Here is a 24,625-nt window from a genome sequence, read left to right as displayed (position 1 = left end):
TGCTCTGTTAATAAAAGCTACATTTTCCTTGTAAATGGCTGGATAACTAAGTCTCTTATTCACAAAGTTGTCGCTGTTGAGGCAGGCGTGACATACAAATAGACACTACATTTCAGAAGGCGAATATCCCCATTTACTTTGCCCTGAGTGATCATCTTCACGTGTTTTTTAAGAGTCCATGCTTCAATCCACCTGGTGGTTGGTCCATCCTGTTCCTTCCAGTGTGCTCCAAGTATGGCTTAACACAACAAGCAGCAACCCAGTGAAGGCCATTCTCTGTCAAAATACAAATATATCTCTCTTCCCCATGTTATTAATTCTACTGGGCCAGTCCACTTTCCAGTAATTAAATCCTTAATCCATACCTTAACAACCTTACAAAAATTTGGCTGTTTAGAATTTAAAGAAGAAAAACTATGAAATATTGAAGACAACTGTGAATCAGGTGAAGGGCACAAGATGTTTAACATATACACAGTTTTGTCCAATCTCACTTACAAAGTCACTCCTAGAGTACACATTGTGACATTAAAGGTCAGGAATAATTTCCCAAGAGTAATTTACCCACTGGGTTTGTTGTAGAAAGCCTTTGCATTAGTTGTGAGTGTCTCCCTCTGCAGTGGTGTGTGTTGAGAGCACTGTGTCATCCACACAACTTCTATTGGATTTGTTTTTTAATTGATGAAATCTTAGAACTTGAAAGCTTAAACCTTGCTGGAACTGATCTTGGAGGTTTCTTCCAACCTTAGTAACAATGAAAATGAGGAGCAGACACAGGGCACTTAGTTTATAAGCCCATCTTCCTTTAAAGACTGGGAACAAAGATTTCTTCCCCTTTGATCACTATTTACCTCCATGACATGAGCCTGATACTCTTTACCTGAAGAAGGAAAACAACACTTCATTTTGCAAAATTATTCGAGCACCTTGATAGCCACAGAGCTCAGGGGCATCTGCGTAAAACGAGGGGGGGATTTCTGATCCCCAAACTAAAACCTAGCCTGCGCCCGCTTCACCCGCCCCTCAGCTTGAGCAACCCGCCCGTCCCTCAGAGCCCAGGGGCGGGGGAAGAAGCTCCTGATCCCGCCCGTCCCTCAGAGCCCAGGGGCGGGAAAGGTGCTGGTCCCGCCTTGTCAGGGGCGGAGCGGACGGGACCGGTGGAGGAGCGTCACTTCCTGCGGCCGGAAGGTTCCAGAGGTTCCGCAGGGAGCCGCCATGGCCGTGGCGCGGGAGGAGGTGAGGCGATTCCCGGCGTTGCTCAGTCGGCGCTGGTGGGGCCCTGTGCGAGGGGCGGCGGTGTGGCCGGGCTGGGAGGTGGGGAGCCCTCAGTCCTCGCGTTCGCTGAGGGCTACGGAGGTCTCTCCCTGCGGTGGTGCGTGTTGAGGGAGCTGTGCGATCCGCCCTGCTTCTCTTGGTTTCTGTTGTTTTTTAATGTATGAAGAGTTAAGCTGAAAGCTTAACTGAAAGCTTAAATCTTGTCTGAATTTATGATCTTGGAGGTCTTTTCCAACCCTATACTCTGAGATGGCCGTGGTTGAACAGGGGAGTTGCACCCTTCCAGCCCGACCATTCTGTGAATTAAGATTGTATGGTTGTACATATCTACAGGAGTGGACAGGGGGTGAGGAAGGGATGATTCCGTGCTTAATTGGTTGGAGAAAGAAACTTAACTACTGATCTGATAAAACTGAAACTCCAACATTTGAAACACGTGAAATTGTCAAAAAAAGCTGTGAGCTCTGAGCACAAAGAATGTATCTGATGTATACGTGTGATCCTTTGTGTTTGAACCAGTTGCAGAAAGATTTGGAGGAGGTTAAAAAGCTGCTCACGAATGCCACTAGGAAGCGAGTGCGTGATGTTCTTGTGGCAGAGAAACAAAAGCTGGAGCTGGAAATCAAGAATCAGCCTCCACCGAAGCCGAAAGATGTGGCAGAGGAAGAAAAGTCATCACTGGGAGGGTACACAGTGAAAATAAATAATTATGGTAGGATTATTTTTCTAGAGCTACACCATCTTTCTGAAGAGATAGCAGGGTGGCATTACTGGGAGTTAGCGTTGCCACTTAGCATCATAGTGAAGCATTAAGTGTATATTCTGGACTGGAGACCCCACTTTAAAAGCTACTGCATGCTTACCTTACCATCCGAACCCCAGATGTGTATTGATCACGTTTGTGTGGTAGTGTTTGGTGGGGTGCATTAAGTATCCCTGCCGTACCACCTGGTGTTTTTCTATTTCTTAGCGTTTAACAGGAATGAAAGAGTAAGCTTTGGCTTCTCTGTTCTCCATATAGGTGAGAGGAGAGGGACTTGCTCAAGATGTAGGGAGTAGGGGAAGAATTAGGTCAAGGAAACTGCAGTAGTAGGAGCAAATAGCTGGCTTTGACTCCCCCTGCACAGCCCGGGTTGCTCTCTTTTGACCTGAGCTGATACATGGGTTTTCTCAGAATTTGCAGGGATTAGGGAACAGGGCTACATGGGGGGACTTGCCTTTGCTCTCAAGTTATTTCTGAATAATTCATGTTTTCCTTTTATTGCTCTGAAAATTGCTTCAGTAAGGCAAAGACCCTAGTCATTCTAGGGGGCTTTGTGGGGGAAGTTTGGAGTGCATGAAGCTTATGGAGGAAAGGTAGAACTTAACCTCTTTTTTCCACTTCCAGGTTGGGATCAGTCAGATAAGTTTGTTAAGATTTACATCTCCTTAAATGGTGTCCAGAAGCTTCCAGCTGAGAATGTGCAGGTGAATTTCACAGAGAGGTGAGTTCATCTTGCAGCACAACAAGAACACAAATGCAGGAGGGTTGGATCAGCCTTTTTTTTTCTCAACCCACTTTTTTCTTTTTTTAAACTTCAGCTGTATTAGCTTTCAGTAGCACTTGAGGCTATCATGGTGCTTTCATTTTACGAGTGCACCTCACCACACTTGACGGGGCACATAGTCTTAGTCCTGGGTATTCGTGGTGATAGAACTGAGGTATACATTAAGGAAATTTTTCAAGTTTGTAGGTAAAAAAGATCCTAAAGATCTTGATTTGCTGTGAAGTCTGGATTGGTCCTTTTAATTTCTCTGTTAAAATTGAACTGAACATTTTGAGAGCCCTGGTAATAAAGTAATTCAAGCCTGTTGGCCTGCTTTCCCAAGAAGTACTCTGCTTTTGTAAGAATTAACGCCTGCAAAAGGATTTTCAGACAAGGTAATGATTGGAATATTTGTGCCTTTCCTCCCTCCACTTCCTGGGTCCAGGTCATTTGATCTGCTAGTGAAGAATCTGAATGGGAAGAACTACACCATGACCTTCAACAATCTCCTGAAACCCATCTCTGTGGAAGGCAGCTCCAGAAAGGTCAGTGCACCTTGTCTGTTAGAGGTTATTTGGAGCCCTCACAAAGTATCATGTTCACTGCCTGGCTAGTTCAGGTGACTCTCTTCCAATGGTCAGTCCCTCCCTTCTGCTGCTAAATCTCTGCATTGTGAATATGAGTCTTCCTAATCTGTGATTGTCATAACTGTGGAATTAGTCTCTGGAATCCTATTACAGGAGATCATGTCTGAATATATAATAGTTCACCAACAGGATTTCATAAATAATGAAGCAGAAAATACCATCAAGCATTTATTTGCAGCTGTGCTTTTAAATACCTCTGAGAAATTCTTTGCGATTTTTAAGAGATTTGTCAGCAGACTGAAATCTTGGGAAGTTTAAATAGGCTTAATTCCTAAAGCCAAGTCTGGAACCTGCTCTGCCTTAGTAAGGGTGTGCTGCTCCAGAACTGAACACTGGTGGGTGTGGTGGTTTAAACCTACCAGGGCGGTAATTTTCTAAGGGAAAAATTAACTCTATCCCGGCCAAAACAGGACAACTAGTACATGGTACTGCTGCTGACTGGTGGTACCCATACTCTGCTGCTTGTGGCACCTTTCCAGGCTGAGATGTGTCACTTACCTCCTCTGAGTTCTATGTTGTACTTAGAGACATCAGATATGAAGAACTACCAGTTCAGTTGGAAATTGGCCTAAAATGAGTACAGAGTGAAATTAAACCAGCTGAAATAAATGAGTGATGCTCTGGTGATTTTTTTTACACAGTAGAAAGCAACCAGTGGTCATGTACTTGTTAAGCCAAGCTAAAGCTGCAGTAGAGCCTTGTCTGCTGTGGCACAGAGGAGTTCTCTGTGAATTTTAGGTCAGGGTTGCAAGTCAACAGGCTTTGTAACTTGAAAACATATTGCAAAATTAAGCAATACCCTAAAACTAGTTTCTTGTTCTTGGAGAAATAAATGGGAGGAGCCTCTGTCTGAACCTGGTATGCTTGGAGAAGTCCAGTAAATATAGTCACTCTACCAGGCAATCCTGAGTACTTGAGCATCCTTTAAATCACTGAACAGTGTTCCTGCAGCTCTGTGTTCTTTTGTATTGGTACTGTAAGTCTGTACTAGTATTATATTAACCACATATATGAATTGTCCACAGTCAAGTTAATACTTTGTACCCTGAGCTGAGTATATGCTATAATTTTTTTATGCTACATAATAATGGATAGCTGAGAGAAATGTTTCAGGAATTTGTGAGTATGGAAGAGGTTTATGTTACAAGCTAACCTTACTCATTTTGACTGGCATCCCTTTATGAAGCAGTCTAAATTCATGTCTTGCTGTTAACCATGCAGATAAAGACAGACATGGTCCTTGTGATGTGTAAGAAGAAGCGGGAGGAAAAATGGGATTGTCTCACTCAAGTGGAAAAAGAAAGCAAAGAGAAAGAGTAAGTGTCTTTTCAACCCTCAGTCTTGTTTTCCATTTCCTGTTCTCTCCTGTTTAGGAGTGTTGGGAGAGATCTGTACCAACTGTTCAGTTATTCTGAGGATTGGTGGTCTGGGAGATAGGCCCTGAGATGTTGGAGTTGGAATTTTTTTGGTACTTGTAGGACTGCAAGTAGAAGAAATACACTTTGAGTAGCTGCCACTCCTCCACTGTTTTATTGCTAATGATGAAGGCTGCATCATAGGACGTATGATAGGGAAGACCTGCAGTGAGAATTCTAAAGGGAATCAACCAGTGAAAGATTAATTTTCATTTTGATGGCTGCATTCATTGCAAAAACTGCATTAGTGAGGTGACTGTTTTTAGATCAAGTGTGTATTATATACAAATACACGGAGATACCCCTGCAGCTCTAGTGGTCAAAGTAATTATTGTCACCTCTGTGTGAAGTGCCTACACAAAAATCCCAGTGTGCTTTTGGCAAAGCAGGTCTTTGTTTACTTAGATGATTTTCCAAAGTCTCAAGCCAGTTTGTAACACTTCAAGTGCTTGGAAGCAGCAGGCAGCTTAGGCACATAGGTATGAGGGTGGTAAATGACAGCAAGAAACACCTGGGGACAAGAGACTTTATATATATATACACATATATAATAATGTTATTTTACACGTCATAGCCACCTTGAAGAATGAAAACACAATAGAGAATGTTATCCCTGCCAACAGTTCATTTTGTGTATGTTTTTAGTGTGTTTTGCTAAAACTGATCAGGCATAAGTACCTGAATTTATGGCAAAACAGCCTTCACCACTCAAATCGCATTATAGGAGATGCTGTAACCTGCTCTGCCTTAGTAAGGGTGTGCTGCAAGAGAGAGAGAGCAAGTGACTTGACAATTAATGCAGTTTTCTGGAGGGACAGGATCAGTTTGTTAAACCTGTATCTTGTGCAGAGAATTCCCGAAGATTTATTGTTTGTCAAATGACCAGCTCCAGAAATGCTGGTCCCAGCCAGGTTCTGTGCAGCTGGTGGTTGGCCCTTAGCACGAGAAAACTGCTCCCTCTGCTGATCTGTTACCATCTTCTGTGTTTTTTGAGCTAGAAACTACCTACAGGATTTTGGAAAATGGGATAGAGAGAACTTTTGCCAGGGAGGGCATATAGTCGGGTCATATGGGCCATGTCCTTCACGAGTGCTGACTGCGAGCGGCACTGTTCATCACCTGAGAAAATTGCTTTGAAATGCAATGTGTTAAGAAGTCAGTTAATCTCTGGAGATCATCTGAAAATTGGGATGCAAAAAAAAACCAAAAACCTTTTTTTGTTGTGAATGAGGCCGCTCCAAAGAGCTTTATGTGTCATTTCTCCATTTTTATTCACTGTCACATCACACAAGGCAGGTATTGGCATTCTCTGTGTCTGTTACATTTCACTTCCTCTTCCTGCAATTAATTTTGGGAGTGCTTCCAGGGTCATGTCAAAATACTTCACATCAAAATACTCTCCTACCCTATGGGACACCTGTAGGTATACTACTCAACTTGCACTTGGTTTAAGGGTGTTTCTTAGGATTCTTCCTATTTGGAACTGACTGAGACTGCCATGATCTAAAAACTTTGCTAAAGCAAAAGTCCCATTGCCAGGATGTTTCAAACAAATACTAGCATTTAATTTTGTTGGGTATACCTGACCTTCTCACGTATCCATCTTGCAGGAAGGCTGCCTATGACACCACAGATCCTAGTGAAGGGCTTATGAACATTTTAAAGAAGATGTATGCGGAAGGGGACGATGAGATGAAGCGCACCATCAATAAGGCCTGGGTTGAAAGCAGAGAAAAGCAGTACAAAGGGGACATACCAATGGATATCTGAAAGTACTCTAAGGGCCGCCTTAAAACTGATCTTCCATGTGAGACGCTGTGCTGCAAAGATCATTGTTTACATAACCTTCTTCCAAGCAAAGACAGTCATTTTCCATTTCAGGTTGGACAAAATATTTAAATAAAATAGCTTATAAAGCATTTCCATCAGTCAAGTGGTTCAGCATTTCCTGAGGAGTGAAGCATAGGGTATATATCCTTATCCTCCTTGAAAGAGCCTCTCATATAAGTGGGCAGTGCTGTGAGATAACCAGAAGTAAAGGAATCTTAAACTAGGATGGGTCAAAGCCTCTGTTGCCAGTGGCAGCTGTATGTGGTTGCTGGGGCTAGTGCCATGCTCACTTCACAGGGTGTAGCTTTCTGATCAAAAACGGGAAAGTGCTGAACTGTAAAGCATGTCACAAAGGGAGAACTGCTGAAGAAAGCAGTTTGATAGTTAAACAGAAACAATATGGTGTTAATCCTGTGGTATTCAAATTTAATCATTACTCTCAGAAACTATTACTGTCTAATAATACTGTGAATTTTGGAAAGTGCTTGTGCCAGCTGTGAGCATCTTGGGACGTCTTTGAGATGGCATCAGTCAGGATGCAGTCACCAGCAGGAGAGCAGAGTGAGCTGTGATGCTGGACAGGGAGCCCTGGCTCCAGCAGTGTAAAGTAGGAAACAAGGGATAAGCTCCACTTTCTCCCTCAACTTCGAAAGGGTTTTAAAGTAAGAGAGTAAGTCTGTTGAGATGGCTTATACGCCAAAATATGACTCAGCTGGATGTGATGAGTTGGCTGTCAAGTTTGCTGCTAGTGGTATTTGGCCTTTTTGCTGCCACCTCTCCGCCCTGCTGGTGGGGAGGGGGACAGAGAGCCACTGCCTCCTCCTTAACTGCTCTGCTTTGAAGAAGAGTACAGGGCAAACATGACCTTAGCAGCAAGTCTCTTGTTAACTGTGTCCTTCCTGCCTCCTTCTCTTGTGTCTCCCAAGGACAGGTTTGTTGCTACCTGTGAATTAAGGAAGCCATTGTTAGAATCTGGACTAGGGCTTCCTTGCTACCTTGTTGAAACATTGGACTGAGCACTGCACTACAAACCGGAGAAATACCAGCACGGTGTAGTTTCTAACAGGTCCTTTAGCCACTTTGTTTGCTCGTTAATATATGTATATATTTAGTTAGCATAGCAAGAGTATCTAAACTTGAGGCCATGTTTTATTCCCACTCTGTGCTTGCCCTTGTTTCCAGCAGAATTACCACTTTTTCCTGTTGTGCAGTTTTGTTGATGCTTTCACCCAAATTACCATGAAGAATTTACCGTATGGTGGCAAAAAAAAAAAAAAGCTTTAACGAGCCTTGTGCTGTATGTCTTTATTTCTAATGTTGCCCATACCAGAAACCTCAGTTTAGTTCTGGAACCATCATGTAGCGACTTTTGACTCACAATCAAACCTGCCTCTCACACAGATCAGTTTAGTGCAGTTGTGCTGCTGCTTGTCAGCTGATACCAACTGTAATCGAGTGAGTTTAATGACTCAGCACAACTTCTCGTCCTTCCCTTATTAGTTTGACATTGATGCTGGACTCTCAGGCAGGACTTGCTTTAATTACGCACACAAACGAGCCTGGTTTGTTTCTTCTGCCTGAATGGACATCCACGTGGTGATTATTACCACATGGCTCTCTGTACACCGGACATCTGAGCATGGTCAGCAAAGTGACGGAATACAATTCTGCTGACCCTCCAACGCCGCTTAACCCCTCGAGGGCGGGATGTCAGGACACACCGGTTCCGGATCCTGACAGGACAGCTGTCCTGGGGCAGGGCAGCAATCTCTTTATCGGCCACTTCCTGAAACAGAGGACCAGAGCACAAAAGTTTATCTGTGTTCTCTGGGATTTAAAGGGGTCTTACTGCCAGACCTCAAAATCCAGACGTAGAGTAGGTACCATCACAAGCTTCTCTACCACCTCATGAATAAACTTTGCTATTTAATTGGGAACTTTCCCATCTCTTGCTCACTCAGCCTGCCCTTTCTGGGCATTCTAACAGTGAATGTAAACTGACCACATGGGGACCCCCAAATTAAACTTATTATACAGACAGAACATTCCCAAGCCACTAATTATAACCAGTCAAATCAGCTTGTCTCTGTCCTTGGTGGAAGGTGGGCTAGCCCTCTAAGAGACCCAAGATTTAATCTTACTACAGACTGAATAACCTCAAGCCAGGAATTATATAGTTAGTCAGAAACCCACTTGACTTTCTCCTTGTTGCAGGGTAGGTTAGTCCTTTCAGATGAGCTGAATTTAAATATATGTTGCTTATTTACTGCCTGCCAAGGTAGCATGTTTTTCTGTCAGTAAAAGGGATCTCACCTTTGGAAGGTGTTACAGGATCTTCTTTTGGGGCTTTTTTCTGCATTGGTTTTGCCTCGTAATGATATCCAGCACCAGTCAGACTTGCTCAAGAATGGTAAAAGCAAATTCATACACTTTCTTTCCCAAGATATGTAAATATCATGGCCAGATAAAATACAGGAATAATCTGATACTTGTAAATGTTTTTGGTGCTTACTAAGGCAGGCAGAGAGCAGGGCAGTGAATTTTTAAGAACAGTTTTAACACCCAAATGTGCTTGTAGCTCAGGCTAGAAAGTAAAATATTTCTAATTGCACAGACTGGTGATTGGGGCTAGATCAGGCTTTCAGATTTTTAAATTAAAAAATCTAGAGTTTATTACTCTGTATTATTGCAAATAAAGTAAATAGGTTTGTCATTATATGTTAGGGGAAGTGTGGGGAGGGGGAAATGTGACTTAGCTGTATTTAGTGTTACATATGCTGCTTAGACAAGAAGCACTGGTTTCAGAAAGCCCGCAACCTGATATACACAACCTTCAGTCAGGTGAATATGCTGTTGTTGTAAACACCCACAAAAGGCTGAAATCTCTGTAGAACATGACATGATTCTATGCTTTTGAGCTGAGGAAATACAACATTTGTGACTTGGGACAGCCATTGAGCACACCAGAGCAGCAAGAGCCACATGTGGGCTCATGGCTGGGCACAGCCAGCTGCTGGTACCTGCAGCTCCTTGGGAAGGATGGAGTTCTTCCGGATGGCGTTGATCCGCATCCTCTCATCTGCATGCTCGTATGCCATCTTCCTTCTCTTGACATCCCGCAGCATCCTCCAGTCCACATAGTAGCTCCGCACCTGCCTTGGGCAGGGTGAGGGAAGAACCTGATTAAAAAATTAAATTTGTGATACCTGCCTGTTGCACCTAGTTTACCCTAGTCAAGCATTAATTGTTATTTCCATAAAGCATGGAATATCTAGAATTGGAAGGGACCTGCAAATACCGAGTTCAATGCCTGGCCCCAACACGGCCCTCATAATCCCATCATGTGCCTGAGAGTGTTGCCCAAACAGTCTTCGAGCTCTGGCAGCCTTGCGTGACCATTCCCTGGGGAGCCTGCTCCAGTGACCGCATGGGGAAAACCTTTTGCTGATATTCTGCCTAACCCCTGACACAGCTCCAGCCGATCCCTCGGGTCCTGTGCCTCCTGTATCGTTTAACTCCTGGATCACACGTTACACTTCTTACACCTCATTACTCATTGCTTACACCTCATACATCTTCCTCACGAGGGGCAGCACCGATCTTTCCGCTCTTTAACGAGTAACACTGATGCCTTGAGAGCTTTAGTTTTTATACTTTCCAGATTCTGTACTGCAATAGTATATAACTCTATACGTCTTTTTTTTTTTTTTTTTTTTTTTTTTTTTTTTTTTTTAATACGTCTATAACGTCTTTTAAAGTGCTAGCAAGTTCTCTTCACAGAGAGACAAAGAGCCTCAAGCTACACCGAACGCTACGTAACACCGGACCCGCGATGTTCCCGCGCCGCGGGCGAGGGTCCAAGCCCGCCGCGGTCAAACACTACCCTGCATCTACCCTGCCCGCTCCCCGGCGCCTCGGCCGGGGGGACAGGGTCCCGGAGAGACAAGGGGAAGGAGGATGGTAGGAATGGAGGGGACGGAGTCGGTCTGACCTGCCGAACCACTCTCAGTGCCCAGCACAGCGCGGCCGCCGCCATCTTGTCGTTGCGCCGCGCGTGCGCCCAGTTCCGGCGAGTACCCGCCCTCCCTCAGTATTCCCAACGCGCCCGGGGCTTTTAACGCTCTGTGGCTGCAAGCGGGTCAAGGGCTCCAACAGCGTCTGAGGGTTGTGCTGTGTGCTCCTTAGAAGTGCTGTTCGGACTCGATGGTACCACGCGTCATTGGAGGCAGCTGAATCTGTCACAGAAACATCGGGGGCCGGCTTTGGGTGTAGTAAAGGTATTCTAGATTGAAGAGGAATGGCAGTAAAAACGTTAGGGATAGTTGTCCGAGCAGGAAAACTGACGCAGAGGCATCGCCCCGCCGTTGCGGAATCCCTGTCTGGAGCAGTACGTCCTGACTGCTTGTCCTGCTGCGGGACAGGTATCTGCCAGCAGGTCTACTAAAGGCTGGGCTAATTCTGTTTCTTAGGGATTTTTTTTTTCCTTGTTTATCACCTAGGACTGTTCCTAATTCCTAAATTTATACCTGTGGTTTGCAGAGTTTTTTTCTACTTGTGAATTTTGAATCTTAGAATATTCTGAATTGGAAGGGACCCGTAAGGATCACTGAGTTCAACTCCTGGCCTTGCACAAGACAACTCCAAGAATTCCACCGTGTGCCTGAGAGTGTTGTCCAAACTGGCAGACTTGGTGCTGTGACCACTTCCCTAGGGAGCATATCCCAGTGCCCCACCAGCCTCTGGGGGAAGAAACTTCTGCTAATATCCGAACCTTTGGGTAAGTTACAGCACTTTGCAGACAAAACTGGGTAATCATAACCCCAAACAGAGAAAAACAAATGGGAAATTCTGCTTCTGTTGTTTTTGTTCAGTGAGGGAAACTGTCCTGTTCCACTGACTGGGACTTCATTTAGGCAGCATTTAAAATATGTCATTTTAAATTTAAAATTTAGCATTTAAAATTTCCTAATTTCAGGGAGAGCATGCATCACGGTTTTGATGTTGAATACATAGTTTTCTGTATCAGCTCATTAGCTACATTCAAAAAGTCATTCAAGAAGCTGGTTCTCTCAGTTTGTCAAGCTGCTTTTTGTGTGTGTGCTAGTTGTTTTATTTAGATGTTTGGTATATTATATTGGTCCAGAAGTATGCAGTAATCTGGAAGAAGTAGCTAGGTTGGCTGGCTAATCCAATTTTATTATCTGTGCTACAGTCAGCAGCTTTCTTAGGTGCTCACTGTGGTAGCTTTCTGCTGTTTGCAAGGGGAGAATTTCTAGCTTTGTTCTCTGATGTAATTGTCTATAACTTGCTGTTTTTCGAGATGGTAAAATTAATTAGTAGAATATGAGCGGAGCAGATGAAATAGATGTGATCAAACGGGATTTGGATGCTACAGCATGTATTATTTTCTACAGTATTTTGTATATCACTTCCCCTTTTGTGTTCATTAGATGGTCCAGCTGTGGGAGAAATGGGTGAGAATACGAAGGAGAACTATTTCTTCAGCCAGGGTTGACTCCCTCGCTTGCTCAACAGCATCACCTGTGAGATTGGCACTTCCCTAGCTGAGACTGGCAAGGATTAATGATGCCTTTTGATATCTCTCAGGCTCCTACCATCTTCAGCTCCCTCAGCACAGCTTCTGATTGCAGTAAATCAAAGCAACTGTTCAGAATCTGAGGGTTTGTCAGCTAAGAGCTGGGCTCAGTAATGCACCTGGTTAAATAACTGTGTGGGTAGTTCTTGAGGGTTTTTTAAAAGTATTGTGCTGAATAAATGTCGTGTTTAACTGCTTCTGAGTTTTAAATATTTTTTAAATTTTTTTTTCCAATATGTTCCACCTGAATTCCTCATCATTAATATTACGAATGTGCTTGTTGATACAGTAGTCTCAGTAACAATCCTGTGATTCTTGCAGACAGATGTACAGAACTGGAGAGGCTTTCTAGCTTTTGACTAGTAGCAGAGCATGAAACAAATGGGAAATGGTTCATCCTGCTGATAGGCAAGAGAAATGCTGAGCAGGCTAATCATTCCCAAACCCAGCATGCACCTTAGGTGGTTTGTAAGAGGGAAACACCCTGAGGCGTCTAGTGGTTCTTTTCACCTGGTCTGTGGGTTCTTAAATTCATTGTGGGGACTGCTTCTGGTTTGCAGCTGGAGTGGGAAGAGGAGAGGATTTGGTCACTTTCTGGTTTGCTCGCATTACTTTTGCAAGGTGGTGCCTGCATCAGAAGGGCTCTGGACCAAATAGTTGAAAGTACCTGACAAGCAAAAGAAAAGTATTTTTAATTCTTTTGAGATTCCTGTTGTGTGTTTTGAGGGGAAAACTCAGTTTGTCTCTGATTTCTTAGGGCAGATGCCCTCCAAGGATTTTGAAGCCTTACACAAACATAATCCTGTATTATGGGCATGTACTATTATTACAAATTGTACAGCAATATTTAGTGGGTTTTTAAAAGCCCATTTTGAAGGGCTTAAGCTTTCCCAGATTGTCTCCTCCATCCATATCAAACTACATATCTCCTAATATAAATGGGAGTTTTGCTTTTAGATCTAATAGAACTAGGGTTTAACCTAGAAGGGTTTCTTTTTAGAATACTTGTTCCTAATAATTAGCATTTTAGTCTCTGATTTCTGTGTGCCAGTAGATGTTTTTAAAGCCCTTCCTTTTGTTGTGAGATCGTGTTGGAATTTGACCACATGCATCTTATAACAGACACTCTTTAGCAATTGCTCAATAGTTTCTCCTCCAAAGGCTCTTCCTGTGCCTTCTTGTGCACCTTTTCACAGACTCAGGGATGAAAGCCAATAGAAGTTAGAACAAAGGGTGGTGAGAGAGAACAAGGTTAGATCAGATATTAGGAAGAAATTATTCCCTGTGAGGGTGGTGAGGCCCTGGCACGGGATGTCCAGAGAAGCTGTGGATGCCCCATCCCTGAAGTGTTCAAGGCCAGACTGTAGGGGGCTTGGAGGAATCTGGTCTAGTGGAAGGTGTTCCTGCCAGGGCAGGGAGCTGGAACCCGATGGTGTTTAAGGTCCCTTTCAATCTAAACCTTTCTAGGATTCTATGAGTCTAGGTGTTTAGCACCTAAAATGAAATTTATTACTGTTATCATAATAAAAGTACCTTATTGATTATCTTATTTATAATAAAGATGTCAGTCATTGGATAAATAAAATTAATCCAATACAGGAGTTAAAACAGTGTTTGAACTGTGGGGGCAGTGGAACAAAGATTTGCTTCAGGAAAGAATAACTTAAACAGAAGGCTGCTGACTAAAGAGAAGGAAGCTAGGTAACTTCTAACAAAATGCATATTTATGCTAATGAGAAAATATGCAAGTGCTCTTGAACTTTTCTGCACATGAATATGTAGGATTTTGAAAGCAATCTCTCATTCACATACGAACAGTTAATACACCTTGCTTATCAGACCTTGCAGAATTAGCATGAAAGAAAAGTAAATACAAGGATGAATCCAGAAGCACAGTATCTCTCTGGCTAATTATAATTCTGGGGTTTTATTAATTTTTTTTAATCATCCCAAACTTTTATAGCAGAAAGTAGGTTCATCCATTCTGGTAAAAGAGGGAGGTACCTGCAAAAAAACCAATCTTGCCAAACTAATGATTGCATTTTTTGGTAGTCATTGGTTGCACTAATTGTAAGCATTAAGTTCATGAAGATTGCTGGCTCGCTTCTTGCAGCAGCTGCATGGTATGGCTTCTGTGACCGATCCCAAAGAAATGGAAATGTGATGCACAGTTTTCAAACACAGCCAAGCTTTGGAACATTTTTACAACAGAAAATAAAGGCAAGTAATCCAGTTGGTTAAATGAAATTATACTTATGCAAAGTCTGTAAAACTAGTAACTTGTCTTACCCAAGCACATCACTGAGAAAAATACGTAAAACTGAAAATATGTTCAACTAAACCAATTGAAACAATCCTATCTCCATGTCATAGGGTATAGAAGGCCTATATCCTAAATCTTCAAGCACTGAGCAGTAGGATGGCAAAAGACTTGCAGAATTAGATTGTTGGAATCTTTCACACAGATATTCCACATTCTTTGCAGCTTTGATCATCCCATGGTTTCCTGTGCAATAACTGAAAATATGTGAACAGGGTTTCTTTCATCCCTTCCCTTAGGAGAATATTCTGTACCTGGTAGATCTGACTGTTAGACATTCTTTCCTAAATTAGTCCTTTCCCTAATCTGCTGTTATTGCCATTTATATGTATGACATTATATTCTCCGTGAAAAGTCACTTAAACCCACTCTTTTTAACAGCGGGGAAAAAAATCTCTATTATTGGGGAGGAAGCAAAAAAAGTTGTTCTCCTTCATTATGCTTAACAGAAATGCTTGTGTCCAGGGTTTTTTTCTCTGGAATCATCTCTAAGCCCAGGAAAATTTCAGCTCAATTTGTGGTTCCCATGAAGCCCTAATTCGTCACAACATCATGTTACAACCCAAAATACAACTCAATCACTAGATACTGAGCAAAGGGATTTAGTGCATGTGTCTGTCTGTTTCCAGGGGTTTGGAAGTAAAGCACACAAAACAAAGCTTTGGGGGTTTCCTGCAATGTACTGTGATGACAATCTGTAGAATTTAGACATAAATTTGTTCAGAGCTTTGAAGCAATCTCTTATGATTTGATTTGTTTCAGAAGTCTGCACAGGAGAAAAAGAAAGGTAGAGCTAGTTTCTGTGTCCCTTGGAAGGAGAGGATGGGTTGGGGTGGGCAAGCTGCATCTTTGGTCAGAAATAGGCATCTGCAAAACACCAGGAAGGAAAGATAGGGAAGGAGCCCTGCATTCACAGAGCAACGTACTTTGTTCCCCTCCATTTCACTTGATGTACGTTAAATGTAGGTAAGTGCTGAATGGAGGCAGAAAACCAAAGGAAACAAATTACTACTTGGGTATAAGCAGAAGAGATGATTCCCTTATTTTATGGATATAATTACAGACCTTTTAAGGTTGAAAAAGTCTCTAAGATCATTGAGTTGTTCAACCATTAACCCAGAATTGCCAAGCCCTTCACGAAACCGTGTCCAAATGCCATATGTACATGTCTTTTAAATCTGTCCAGGGGTGATGATTCCACTGCTGCTGTGAGCAGCCTGTGTGAGTTTACCCTTTCAGTAAAGAATTTTTTTACTAATACCTAATTCCAATATCACATAAGGGTGTCAGGTAAGGAATTGTAGGATGTGTAAATCCTTTAAAAAGCCCCCCTTTGAAGTGAGGTCTTTGTAACAGACCAAGATAAGGGAGAATTTCCCAAAGTAGTAGGATTTGTCTGAGAAGACCTTGAGGAGTTTCCTGCAGTTCCTGGTTCATTCTGCCTCCCAATAGCCACAGATTTGTACTCCAGTACTCAGGCTTTTGCCCTGGAAGCACCTCAGCATGGCACTCTTGATCTAATCTTTCACAGCTCCTTGTGAAGAAGTAACCAGCACACACTGAGCAGCAGGTATTGCTTAGTAAGGGTTTTCAGTGACCTTCTTTACATGTCTGATCTGCCCTGTATCATCCCTCATGTTTCAGGCCTGATCTGTCTGCTCAGATACTCACCTTTTAAGTAAAAGATTATTAGCTCAAAACTTCAATCCTCTTGGCATTTCCACACTATCCAGAGGTAGAGGATGCTGTGGTTATCCAGCATTCTTCCCTGTGTCTGTAGGCTGGGATTTGCTACTCAGGAGACAGCATATTTATAGAGATGGCGAGCAGAAACAGTTTTTTCAGAGAACTGTTGCTGAGTTGTTCTCTCCCAAAAGGCTGTCTGAGTCCAGCTTTGGATCCTCTCCCTCCCATGAAACCTGCAGCTCTGAGAGATCCTCTGTTCTCTGAGTGAGTAAGGACTACAGAATTAATGCATGTAGCACAATCCATTTTGTTACTGTTTCTGAGCACTACACCTCCAGTACTGCTTAAAAACTCTTAAGTCCAAAGGAAAATGGCTCCTCTCCAAGTGCTCCTCTCCTGCAGATGTCAAATTGTCTTTTCTGTTCCAGTCTGAGTTAGATTTCTGCATCCTGAGAGATATACGCTGAGCACTGGCTTTATTTATCATTATTAATATGTTCCTTTTTATGTGTCTCAGATCATGAAGTGGCATTTTATGTTGCCATGGTAAGTGGAATGTCTGAACATTTAAAAGTTACTATGAAGCATGCAAGAGTATAATTAATATTTTGCAATTCCTTCCGAAGGAGAAATCGAGTACAAGGACATGTTGAACAGCAGAGAGGCAGATTATAACCCTCTTCTGAACTCTGCTTAGACAAGGAATAAAGTACCACATATATTTAGAGTCTTCATTATTTTACAGCAAAGCTAGATTATTTAAATCCAGCTTCTATATCACAAGAAGAGACAGGATGAACAGTCTCGTATTTTGTACAAAGTTTTCAATGAAAGCAATGGTATACACATAGTGATAGTGGGTTTGGTGAAAGCTGTGAGCTACATGTGGGAATGAATGCTGCCTTTCAAGTGGAAAAATATTTTGATGTTACCTGCCCTCATGTTGCTGACACATGCCTTTTTACAGGCAATATCTATCTATGCTTTGCTATCTGTTAGAGCCTCCTTGCTGTGTTGGTTTCGCACAGCCTGGTTTTTGGTAGCAGGGGGGCCATAGAGGTGGCTTCGCTGGGAAACTGCTGGAAGCTTCCACTATGTCTGATGCTTCCCCAACCCCTGATGGCTCTAAAGACAGACATGCTGCTGACCAAAGCTGGGCCAATTAGAGAGGTTGGTAATGCCTCTGTGATACCAGATTTAAGAAGAAAATCAAAACAATGGTGGGGGCAGTTGTAATTTTCCAGCTAGAGAAGAGGAGGAGGTACACACATGTGAGGGAAGCAACATGGAGAGACACTAAGGTCAGTGGAGAAGGAGGGGGAGGAGGTGCTCCAGGTGCTGGAGCCAAGATCCCTCTGCAGGCCGTGGTGAGGACCATGGTGCCCCTGCAGCCCATGGGGATCCATGGGCATGCAGAGATCCACCCACAGTCCGTGGGGGAGGTGCCCATGCCCGAGCAGGTGGATGCCTGGAGGAGGCTGTGGTCCAGTGGGAGACCCAGCTTCCAAGCTGGAGCTGCCTGTCCTTGAAGGACTGTACCCTGTGAAAAAGTGACCCACGTCACAGCAGGACATGATCCTTTGAGTTTGCTCTTTGGGAGGACTGCTGCTTGTGAGAGTGGACCCATGCTGGAGAAGTTCACGGAGAACTGTCTCCCATGGGAAGGGACCCCACAGTATAGCGGGGGAAAAACTTCTCTCCCTGAGCAGCAGAAGAAAATCTTGGGTGATGAACTGACCAAAACTCTCATGCTCTGTCTCCCTGTGCTGTTGGTGGGAAGGAAGGAGGGGTGGGGTGTTTTAAGGGCTTATTTTATTAGTAATAAACTTTATACCTCTAAGTTGAGCCTCTTTTGCCCTTGGAGTGTTATCTCCTGGTCCTTCTCTCAACTCATGAACCCTTTGTTTAAATTTTTTCTCTCCTCTGCCCAGCTGTAGCAGGAGAGGGCAAGTGAGTGGCATTCTTGGGTGCTTGGTGTCTGGCCAGTGTCAAACCACAAAATTTGCTAATGAAATACAGCTGGTAGATTGTTTGATCAGCTTAGGATGAGCTCACTTGTAATTAAAATCAGGTAAATTTGATGGTAAACAGATACTCTAAATGGACTTCTTTCAAGGTCTGTTTCAAGACACTGAGGAGCTGTCTGTCTTGTGGCAAAACAGTTAAGGTATTGTTGGTGTCCTGAAATGTCTTATGTGCAGCAGATTTGCCCAGGTCTCCTCCAGGCAGCTAATGTAAGTTTCCATCAGTACTCAGAAAAGCTCAGCTTTCTGTCTCTGCTATGGAGAAGCTGCATTCTCCAGTTTTGGGGACCAGTTGACATTTTGAATTAACTCTGACAGTTGTAGGAAAAGAGGGCTTAGGCTTGTCTTTCTCTTCCTAGATGCATTGGTAGGGAGAGCTTTATGAGAGTTTCCTTCATGCCATGTGGGTTTGGAAGCTGGAAAGAGTCCTCCAGGAATTTATATTTCTTACTGCCTGCGTTATTTGTATCTAATGATATGCTGTTGAGCAGAAAGAAATGGTTAAATCCAAGATGACTGCAGGCTGGGAGCTCCAGTTCTGCATTTTCTTACTCAAAATAAGTTTGAAAAAATTTCATGCTTGGCCATGTAGCAAGTCATGATCCTCATTGCAATATTTTTCTTTGTTTCTCTTTTAGTCCTTGCTCCTGAGAATATACAGGTTCTGAACTCCATGGAAAACTCTCTGTCAGCTGGGATCCAGTGACTGATGTGGATAATTACCTCCTTACCTATTATCCAGCTGGGTATGAAATGTTGGTGAAACAAATCCACGTGCCCAAAGAGCAGCTGTGAGATGGTAAGATTCCACCCTGGCACCACGTACAATGTCACACTTCCATCATGTGTGAAGGGGATTGCCAGTGATCCCAAGTATCTAGAAGCAAGTACAGGTAGGAATAGGTAGTATTATTTGAAGAGTCAGATGTTGTAAATCTTGGAAGTTAGATTTCAAACAAGTGAGGAGGACTGAGTGCTGAAGAACACTTTCTCAACCCAGCCTAGAGTTATGTCATTGTTTTCTGGAGAATCTGTTCCCAGATTTGGAACATTAGGGCTGAATGTATTGCAGACTTCCTCTCTTTCTATTTTTCTTGTCCAAATCCTACTTGTGTTGACACCTGTGAATTCCAGGGAATTTTTAGTGTTGCTTGCTGCAAGAAGCAGGAATGGAAGCATGCCAGATAAAGGCAGCATGTTACGAAGAATAATGCACTATTCAACTGGATGCAGGAAGAACTTTAAAGTAGGCAGGATGTCATTCCTATATACTTACTGTCCAAACATGTCTGCAGCAGTGAGTTCTCCTCATCGTCTCTTCCCAGGACTGAATCAGCATAATCCTGCTGAAGTTAAGCGGTTCAGTGTGCAAAGACTGTGTATTTGAAGCAATCTCTTGAGAACTGAAACATCCTTTGATTAACAGCTGATATTACACTATCTGCTTGTACTTGGCAAAGATAGTGAAAAGCTTGGTGATTTTGACATTTTTCCTGCTTCCAGCACAACAGGTGGGAGTTGAGAGCCAGCAAAGGCCAGAGCTGGACTGTTACCATGGATAAAACTAAACCTGTTGAAGTAATGATTGTGCTGTCCTTGCTTGACTCCTCAGGTTGGCTGAGGAACATGTCTCGGGTCTCAGAGCAGGAAAGTGGGCAGGGAAGGACTTTTCTGTCTTCTGTTTACCTTTTTGTGCTGATACTGCTTCCCTGCATATCTCTGCTGTTTTTCCCAGTCTGGTCTGCAGTCAATGCCATCTGGGTGACAGAGGAGATGGAGTACTCCCTAGAAATGGAGTGGGAGAACCTACCAAAAGATATGCATTATTACAAGCTGAAGTTCAGATATCTAGTGGAGGTTGATGAAAAGCAGGTCATGATACCCAAAAGCAATGACCCTAGGAGCAGATACATCCTCAGTGGTGAGTATTGTGGGTGTTCCAAACTGGGCAGGAGGAGGAAGAAGTGGCAGGAATGATTAAGTCAGACTGTTAATCAGACTGAGACAATTCTTCTCTTCTGTGTGCGTGTCCAGGGAGATCTATTTGGACTCCCCTATCACATAAGGAGGGGTGTCTCCACAGGGAGAAAGCTATGCTGTGTAGTTAGCAAGTTTCCAGGCATATTCATTAATTTAATTCTGCCCTTGTTAGGAAAAAAGTGCATTCTTCTGTTTCCGAGCTGATATTATGGAAATCCCCACCAGCAGCAGTCAATATGCCTGCCCTAAAGGCAAGCTAGATCAAAGGTGCTGTCAAAACATTGAAAAGACAAAAAGCAAGTTGGATTGAAGTCTAAACTTTAAATACCCCTCTGCAACAAATCTGGAGCTGGATAAACTAAACAAAACAGCTTTTTTCAAGAAAAAAATGCCATCTTTCCTAGTTGTTGGTAATGCTCCCTTTTGCTCTTTGTAGGCCTGAAACCTGGAACAGAACATGAGGTCGTACCTGTGAAAGACAACACAGAGGGGAACCATTCTCAGTGGCTGGCAAGACAGGTATGTGGAAAGTTGCTTTTACTACAGTGATGTTTCTACAGGGTTTGGGGACAGATTTTTCAAAATTTCAGCACAAAAGGCTCATGATTCACTATTTCTTCATGCATGACCTACAGCCAGGTCTGCTTATACCTTGTCTGAACTTGCCTACATTGTATATTAAACACTAAACCCTAGGCCTAGCTCAGTCTTTTGCTTTGATTTTTTTAATAGTAACTTCACCCTTAACTTGACTAGAGCTCCATCCAGACACAGGATAAGTGTAGTGACCTAGCCTCTGTATGGAATAACAGCTCTGTTGGCTAATTGACTGTCTTAAAGAAAAATGGCAGAATGTTTTTTGAGCTATTCTATTGCAAAAGAGACCTTGAAGATTTTTAAACCCTCATTCTACTTACAAGATTCTGGAATTTCTGAAATTCATCTCTTACAAAAGGGGAGGCATGCTGCTTCCAAAGATTGAAAAATTCCGTATCAGGCCTGACATTCCTGAGGCTGTTGTGTAAATTATTCCATTAAAATGAAATCTATTTAAAACAACAAAACTTACAACCTCCACGTTGTCATTTTAAGGCTATTCTTCTGCCCTGTGTAGACTGTTATTATTTGGAACACCCTTGCACTTGTGTTTTCAAGCTGTTCTTCACAGACATGGGGGCTGCAAAACTTTTTAAAAAAGGAAAATAATAACCCCAATACTCATATTTTTATCCAACTCCCAGAATTTAGGAGATGCAAATAAGTAAATACCAGCTACTTCAAGAGTTACCACCAAGCTCTGATTCATCAGCTAAAATTGCAAAATCTTGGGGGAGTCTGAGAGGTCTGCAGGGAACAGAGAAAGGGAGGAGCAGCAGATGGCTGACAGTGGAGGTAGAGAAAGGGTAGACATTGTACTTGGAGCTGGGAGAGGGCAAGCCAGAAGATTGATGCTAAAATGATTTTTGCTTTTATATATTCTTCAGTTATTTGTAGCTCTGTAGACTATTGCTGTATAGCTAGATAGTTCCTGGCTCACTCCAGCATTTTTCCTACTCTGATAGACAGAAAGACAAAACACATTCCAAAGGCCCCAATCCTAATCTTGCTTCTTCTGGGAACCAAGGATGAGCTACCCTCCTAAGACACTTTCCTATAACAACTGGAAGAAGAGGGGCTCCAGAAGAGTTTGAACCAAGGAGGGGAATTACCTCATCACCTAATGTTTCTAATTGGTTATTCTTGTCAATTATGCTAATTTGCTACACTTACAAAACTGTATTTGCTATATGTGAGGTGGGCATTTTTCCATACTTGCACCTGGAGGCCTCCAGTTAAAGACCAGCTTTTATATTACCTCCTATATTAACATTGTCTTGAAAGTGTGTTGTTTTATTTCCAGATCTTTAAGGCATCTAGGTAATCCTCAAGCTGGTACCTGTGGAAGGCAAGACAGGTAGCCTGCAATGTCTGCCTCCAGAAAGAAATGGAGAGTTTCATCTAAATGGTAGAACATTCCTTCTTTCTCCTGGTTTCTCATGGATGTCTTTCTCCAAAGGCTGTTGGGGGAAACCTAAGTTGAATGTTTTTGCTAGCCAAAGCACTAAGGCAAAAATAAAGGAAATGTGTACGTGGAATGGTTTGAACTTGCAGGGACCTTAAAGATCATCTAACCCAACCCCCTGCCATGGGCAGGGACACCTTCCACTAACCCAGGTTGCTCCAAGCCCCATCCAACCTGGCCTTGAACACTTCCAGAGATGGGGCAGCCACAGCTTCTCTGGGCAACCTGTGCCAGTGCTTCACCACACTCCCAGGGAAGAATTTCTTCCTAACATGCCATGACAGGTATTTTAGGGGTATGAAAGTGATAAGGCTGAATTCAAGCTCAAACAAGGGGACCCCAACCAATGCCTTTGAAGCATGAATGTACCAATATCATTGGCCAGTGAGCTGGGCAGAGTTAAGACCTTTGACCAATCACATCTGTAAGACTGTGAAATTTGAAGCCCCTATGGGGGGAGGGAGGGTGAACATTACAAAGTTGTGCTGTTGCTGAGTGAACTCAGTGTGTGTGTGTGTTGCATTCCTGTCTCCACCATCGGAGACATCAAACTCCTGTCTTAATGAATTTGTACAATCCAACCATCCATATGTGGCTACAGAAGCAGTTTCTACTGACTATTGACAAATAGTCTTATGTAGGTGCAATGGGCATTTCTTCACAAAAATGATCTAGGGAAATGTTTGGGATGATCAACTCAGGATGTTATCCGACATACTTAAGCATATAAATTGGACTAGACATAACAGGAGATTACTGGGGTGGTTTGTAGGACTGTCTGAAGCTCTCACATGCGGGGATCAGTCAAATAGTGATGAAGCTCAATCAATCCCCTACTTTCAAGTTGATTCATTGTCTTGAGCCAGCCCATGTTCTCACTGGTGCAGATGACTGCCTGGGCAGCTCCTGGACCATGCAGGGAGTTCACTAGTGAAAAGCACTGCATAGGAAGAGCAGTACAGTCTGTACCTAGCTGCAGTGCAGTTAGACCTAAAGAACAAACTTGATTTCATATCACACAAGAAAATAAGTTGCTTGGTTTTTCTTGCCATAGGTGAGTGTCTCATACTGTTAATGAGCTGAGCTGTGATTATTCAAATTCCCAATTCCTAGCATGTGCTGCTCTGTGGTGGCACAAACAAGCCTCACCATCTTTAATTAAAATGAAAAGTAATGTATTTTTGTCTCACAAAAGAGCTGAGATTAGTACATGCAGGTGGAAAATCACAACTTTTACCGTACCTAATATGTGGTAAATCACCGTGCAGCTAAGCTGGTGGCTGTTGTGCATCTGTGCCCTGGAATTTAGAGCCTCCAGCAGAATAAGAAATCCTGTTCCGTTAATTTGAGAGGCATCTGCAAGACCTTCACTGCTCAGGCTGCTACGATGTATTTAGTAGTTCAGTGAATTAAAAAATCCTCACCAACCAAACAAAAAACATTGTTCTATGTAAAGGTCATGGGTTGTAGGGCTGTCATCAAAGTGCCACATTACTGCAGGCTCTTGTGCTGTGATACAAACTTAGGACTCCTGAAATCTAGTGTTGTGTTTCCATCTGAGAATTAGGTAGGGAAAAGATTGTAACAGTGGGAGGAATTTGAAAGTGACAGGGAGTTGCATTTCACAGATTCTGAGCAGGTGATTTAGGGACAGAACAGCTTGCGTGAGATGTTGTGATCTTCAGAAGCAAAATCCAGGAACACCATATTCTGCCTGGGCTCAGTCTCTACCCAGGCAGTGGTTGTGCTTTTGTTGCTCCCAAAGGAAGAGCCCTGCTCTCGTAGCTATGAGGAGAAGACCTAAATCTCAGCTGAAATACCTCAGAATTGGGCACCCTCCCACTTGCTAGTTCAGGCCCATCTTTGTAAAGAAATAAAGGATGAGAGGTGGAAGAAATCAGAAGGGCCCATGAGATCCCTGTTTGGACACAGATACTGTTGGGTAGATACTACAAACAGGTCATGTTGTAAATTCTAACAACATGGCTAATACTAAGGATTAGGGTAAAAAAAGGCTGTTGCAGCAGTGTCTCTTACGTGTTTGTGTAGCCTTATTTTAACTAGTTGATTTGTTTATCCTTCATCATGCAATAGGGAAATATACAGCTCCTTTAGATGAAGAAATTGAAGTGCAGAGAGATTAACAGCATGCAGGTCATCTTTCTTTGCAATAGAATGAGTAATCATGGTTCCTCAGTTATCCCTGTGTTGCTAGTCCTGGTTAAGGATGTGTAGTGATCTTCCTAATGTGTTTCCTGTTTATA

The 24,625-nt window shown here is 42.9% G+C and overlaps 3 protein-coding genes across 18 annotated transcripts in view; 2 read left to right on the top strand and 1 right to left on the bottom strand.

The window, feature by feature from the left end:
* Window positions 1–1,082: 1,082 nt before the first annotated feature.
* Window positions 1,083–7,982, top strand: CACYBP (calcyclin binding protein). The gene is made up of 6 exons (XM_014874709.2): window positions 1,083–1,236; window positions 1,795–1,987; window positions 2,663–2,759; window positions 3,247–3,346; window positions 4,670–4,764; window positions 6,474–7,982. The coding sequence occupies exons 1-6, from the start codon at window positions 1,216–1,218 to the stop codon at window positions 6,631–6,633; spliced, it is 666 nt and encodes a 221-aa protein (XP_014730195.1). The 5' UTR covers window positions 1,083–1,215; the 3' UTR covers window positions 6,634–7,982.
* Window positions 6,672–24,625, top strand: part of LOC106852196 (tenascin-N-like) — a 98,766-nt gene continuing 80,812 nt past the window's right edge. For 7 of the 15 annotated variants that reach the window (XM_088170364.1, XM_088170363.1, XM_088170362.1 and 4 more), the window contains exons 1-5: window positions 6,672–11,470; window positions 12,144–16,841; window positions 18,958–19,118; window positions 20,055–20,240; window positions 20,736–20,818. In XM_088170364.1, coding sequence (XP_088026490.1) covers window positions 20,093–20,240; window positions 20,736–20,818 — 231 coding nt within the window. In that variant the 5' untranslated portion in view covers window positions 6,672–11,470; window positions 12,144–16,841; window positions 18,958–19,118; window positions 20,055–20,092. Of the gene's footprint in view, window positions 11,471–12,143; window positions 16,842–18,957; window positions 19,119–20,054; window positions 20,241–20,735; window positions 20,819–22,199; window positions 22,435–24,625 lie in introns of those variants that run through there. The other 8 variants (XM_088170365.1, XM_088170375.1, XM_088170376.1 and 5 more) reach the window with 5 other exon arrangements.
* Window positions 7,982–12,481, bottom strand: MRPS14 (mitochondrial ribosomal protein S14). 2 transcript variants are annotated; one of them, XM_014874710.2, is made up of 3 exons: window positions 10,685–12,481; window positions 9,714–9,872; window positions 7,982–8,479 (listed from the first exon to the last, which is right to left on the bottom strand). In XM_014874710.2, the coding sequence occupies exons 1-3, from the start codon at window positions 10,727–10,729 to the stop codon at window positions 8,297–8,299; spliced, it is 387 nt and encodes a 128-aa protein (XP_014730196.1). In that variant the 5' UTR covers window positions 10,730–12,481; the 3' UTR covers window positions 7,982–8,296. The 2 variants fall into 2 exon arrangements, with proteins under 2 accessions (XP_014730196.1, XP_088026485.1); XM_088170359.1 differs by having other exon boundaries at window positions 9,714–9,845; window positions 10,685–10,752.

The sequence above is a fragment of the Sturnus vulgaris genome, chromosome 9 (genome assembly GCF_052056855.1).
Source record: "Sturnus vulgaris isolate bStuVul1 chromosome 9, bStuVul1.hap1, whole genome shotgun sequence".
Lineage (NCBI taxonomy): Eukaryota > Metazoa > Chordata > Aves > Passeriformes > Sturnidae > Sturnus > Sturnus vulgaris.
The sequence above is the reverse complement of the archived record's forward strand: the minus strand, read 5'-3'. Positions and strand labels throughout refer to the sequence as shown.

What these genes read in the sequence shown, in the direction of transcription:
- CACYBP (XM_014874709.2), top strand. Translation starts at nt 1,216, where the DNA reads ATGGCCGTGGCGCGGGAGGAG. An exon ending in AGTGAAAATAAATAATTATG is followed by an intron (nt 1,988 to 2,662) that starts GTAGGATTATTT and finishes TTCCACTTCCAG; the next exon opens with GTTGGGATCAGTCAGATAAG. An exon ending in AAAGAAAGCAAAGAGAAAGA is followed by an intron (nt 4,765 to 6,473) that starts GTAAGTGTCTTT and finishes TCCATCTTGCAG; the next exon opens with GAAGGCTGCCTATGACACCA.
- MRPS14 (XM_014874710.2), bottom strand. Translation starts at nt 10,729, where the DNA reads ATGGCGGCGGCCGCGCTGTGCTGGGCACTGAGAGTGGTTCGGCAG. An exon ending in CACTGAGAGTGGTTCGGCAG is followed by an intron (nt 9,873 to 10,684) that starts GTCAGACCGACT and finishes TTTTTTAATCAG; the next exon opens with GTTCTTCCCTCACCCTGCCC. An exon ending in TCCTTCCCAAGGAGCTGCAG is followed by an intron (nt 8,480 to 9,713) that starts GTACCAGCAGCT and finishes CCTCTGTTTCAG; the next exon opens with GAAGTGGCCGATAAAGAGAT.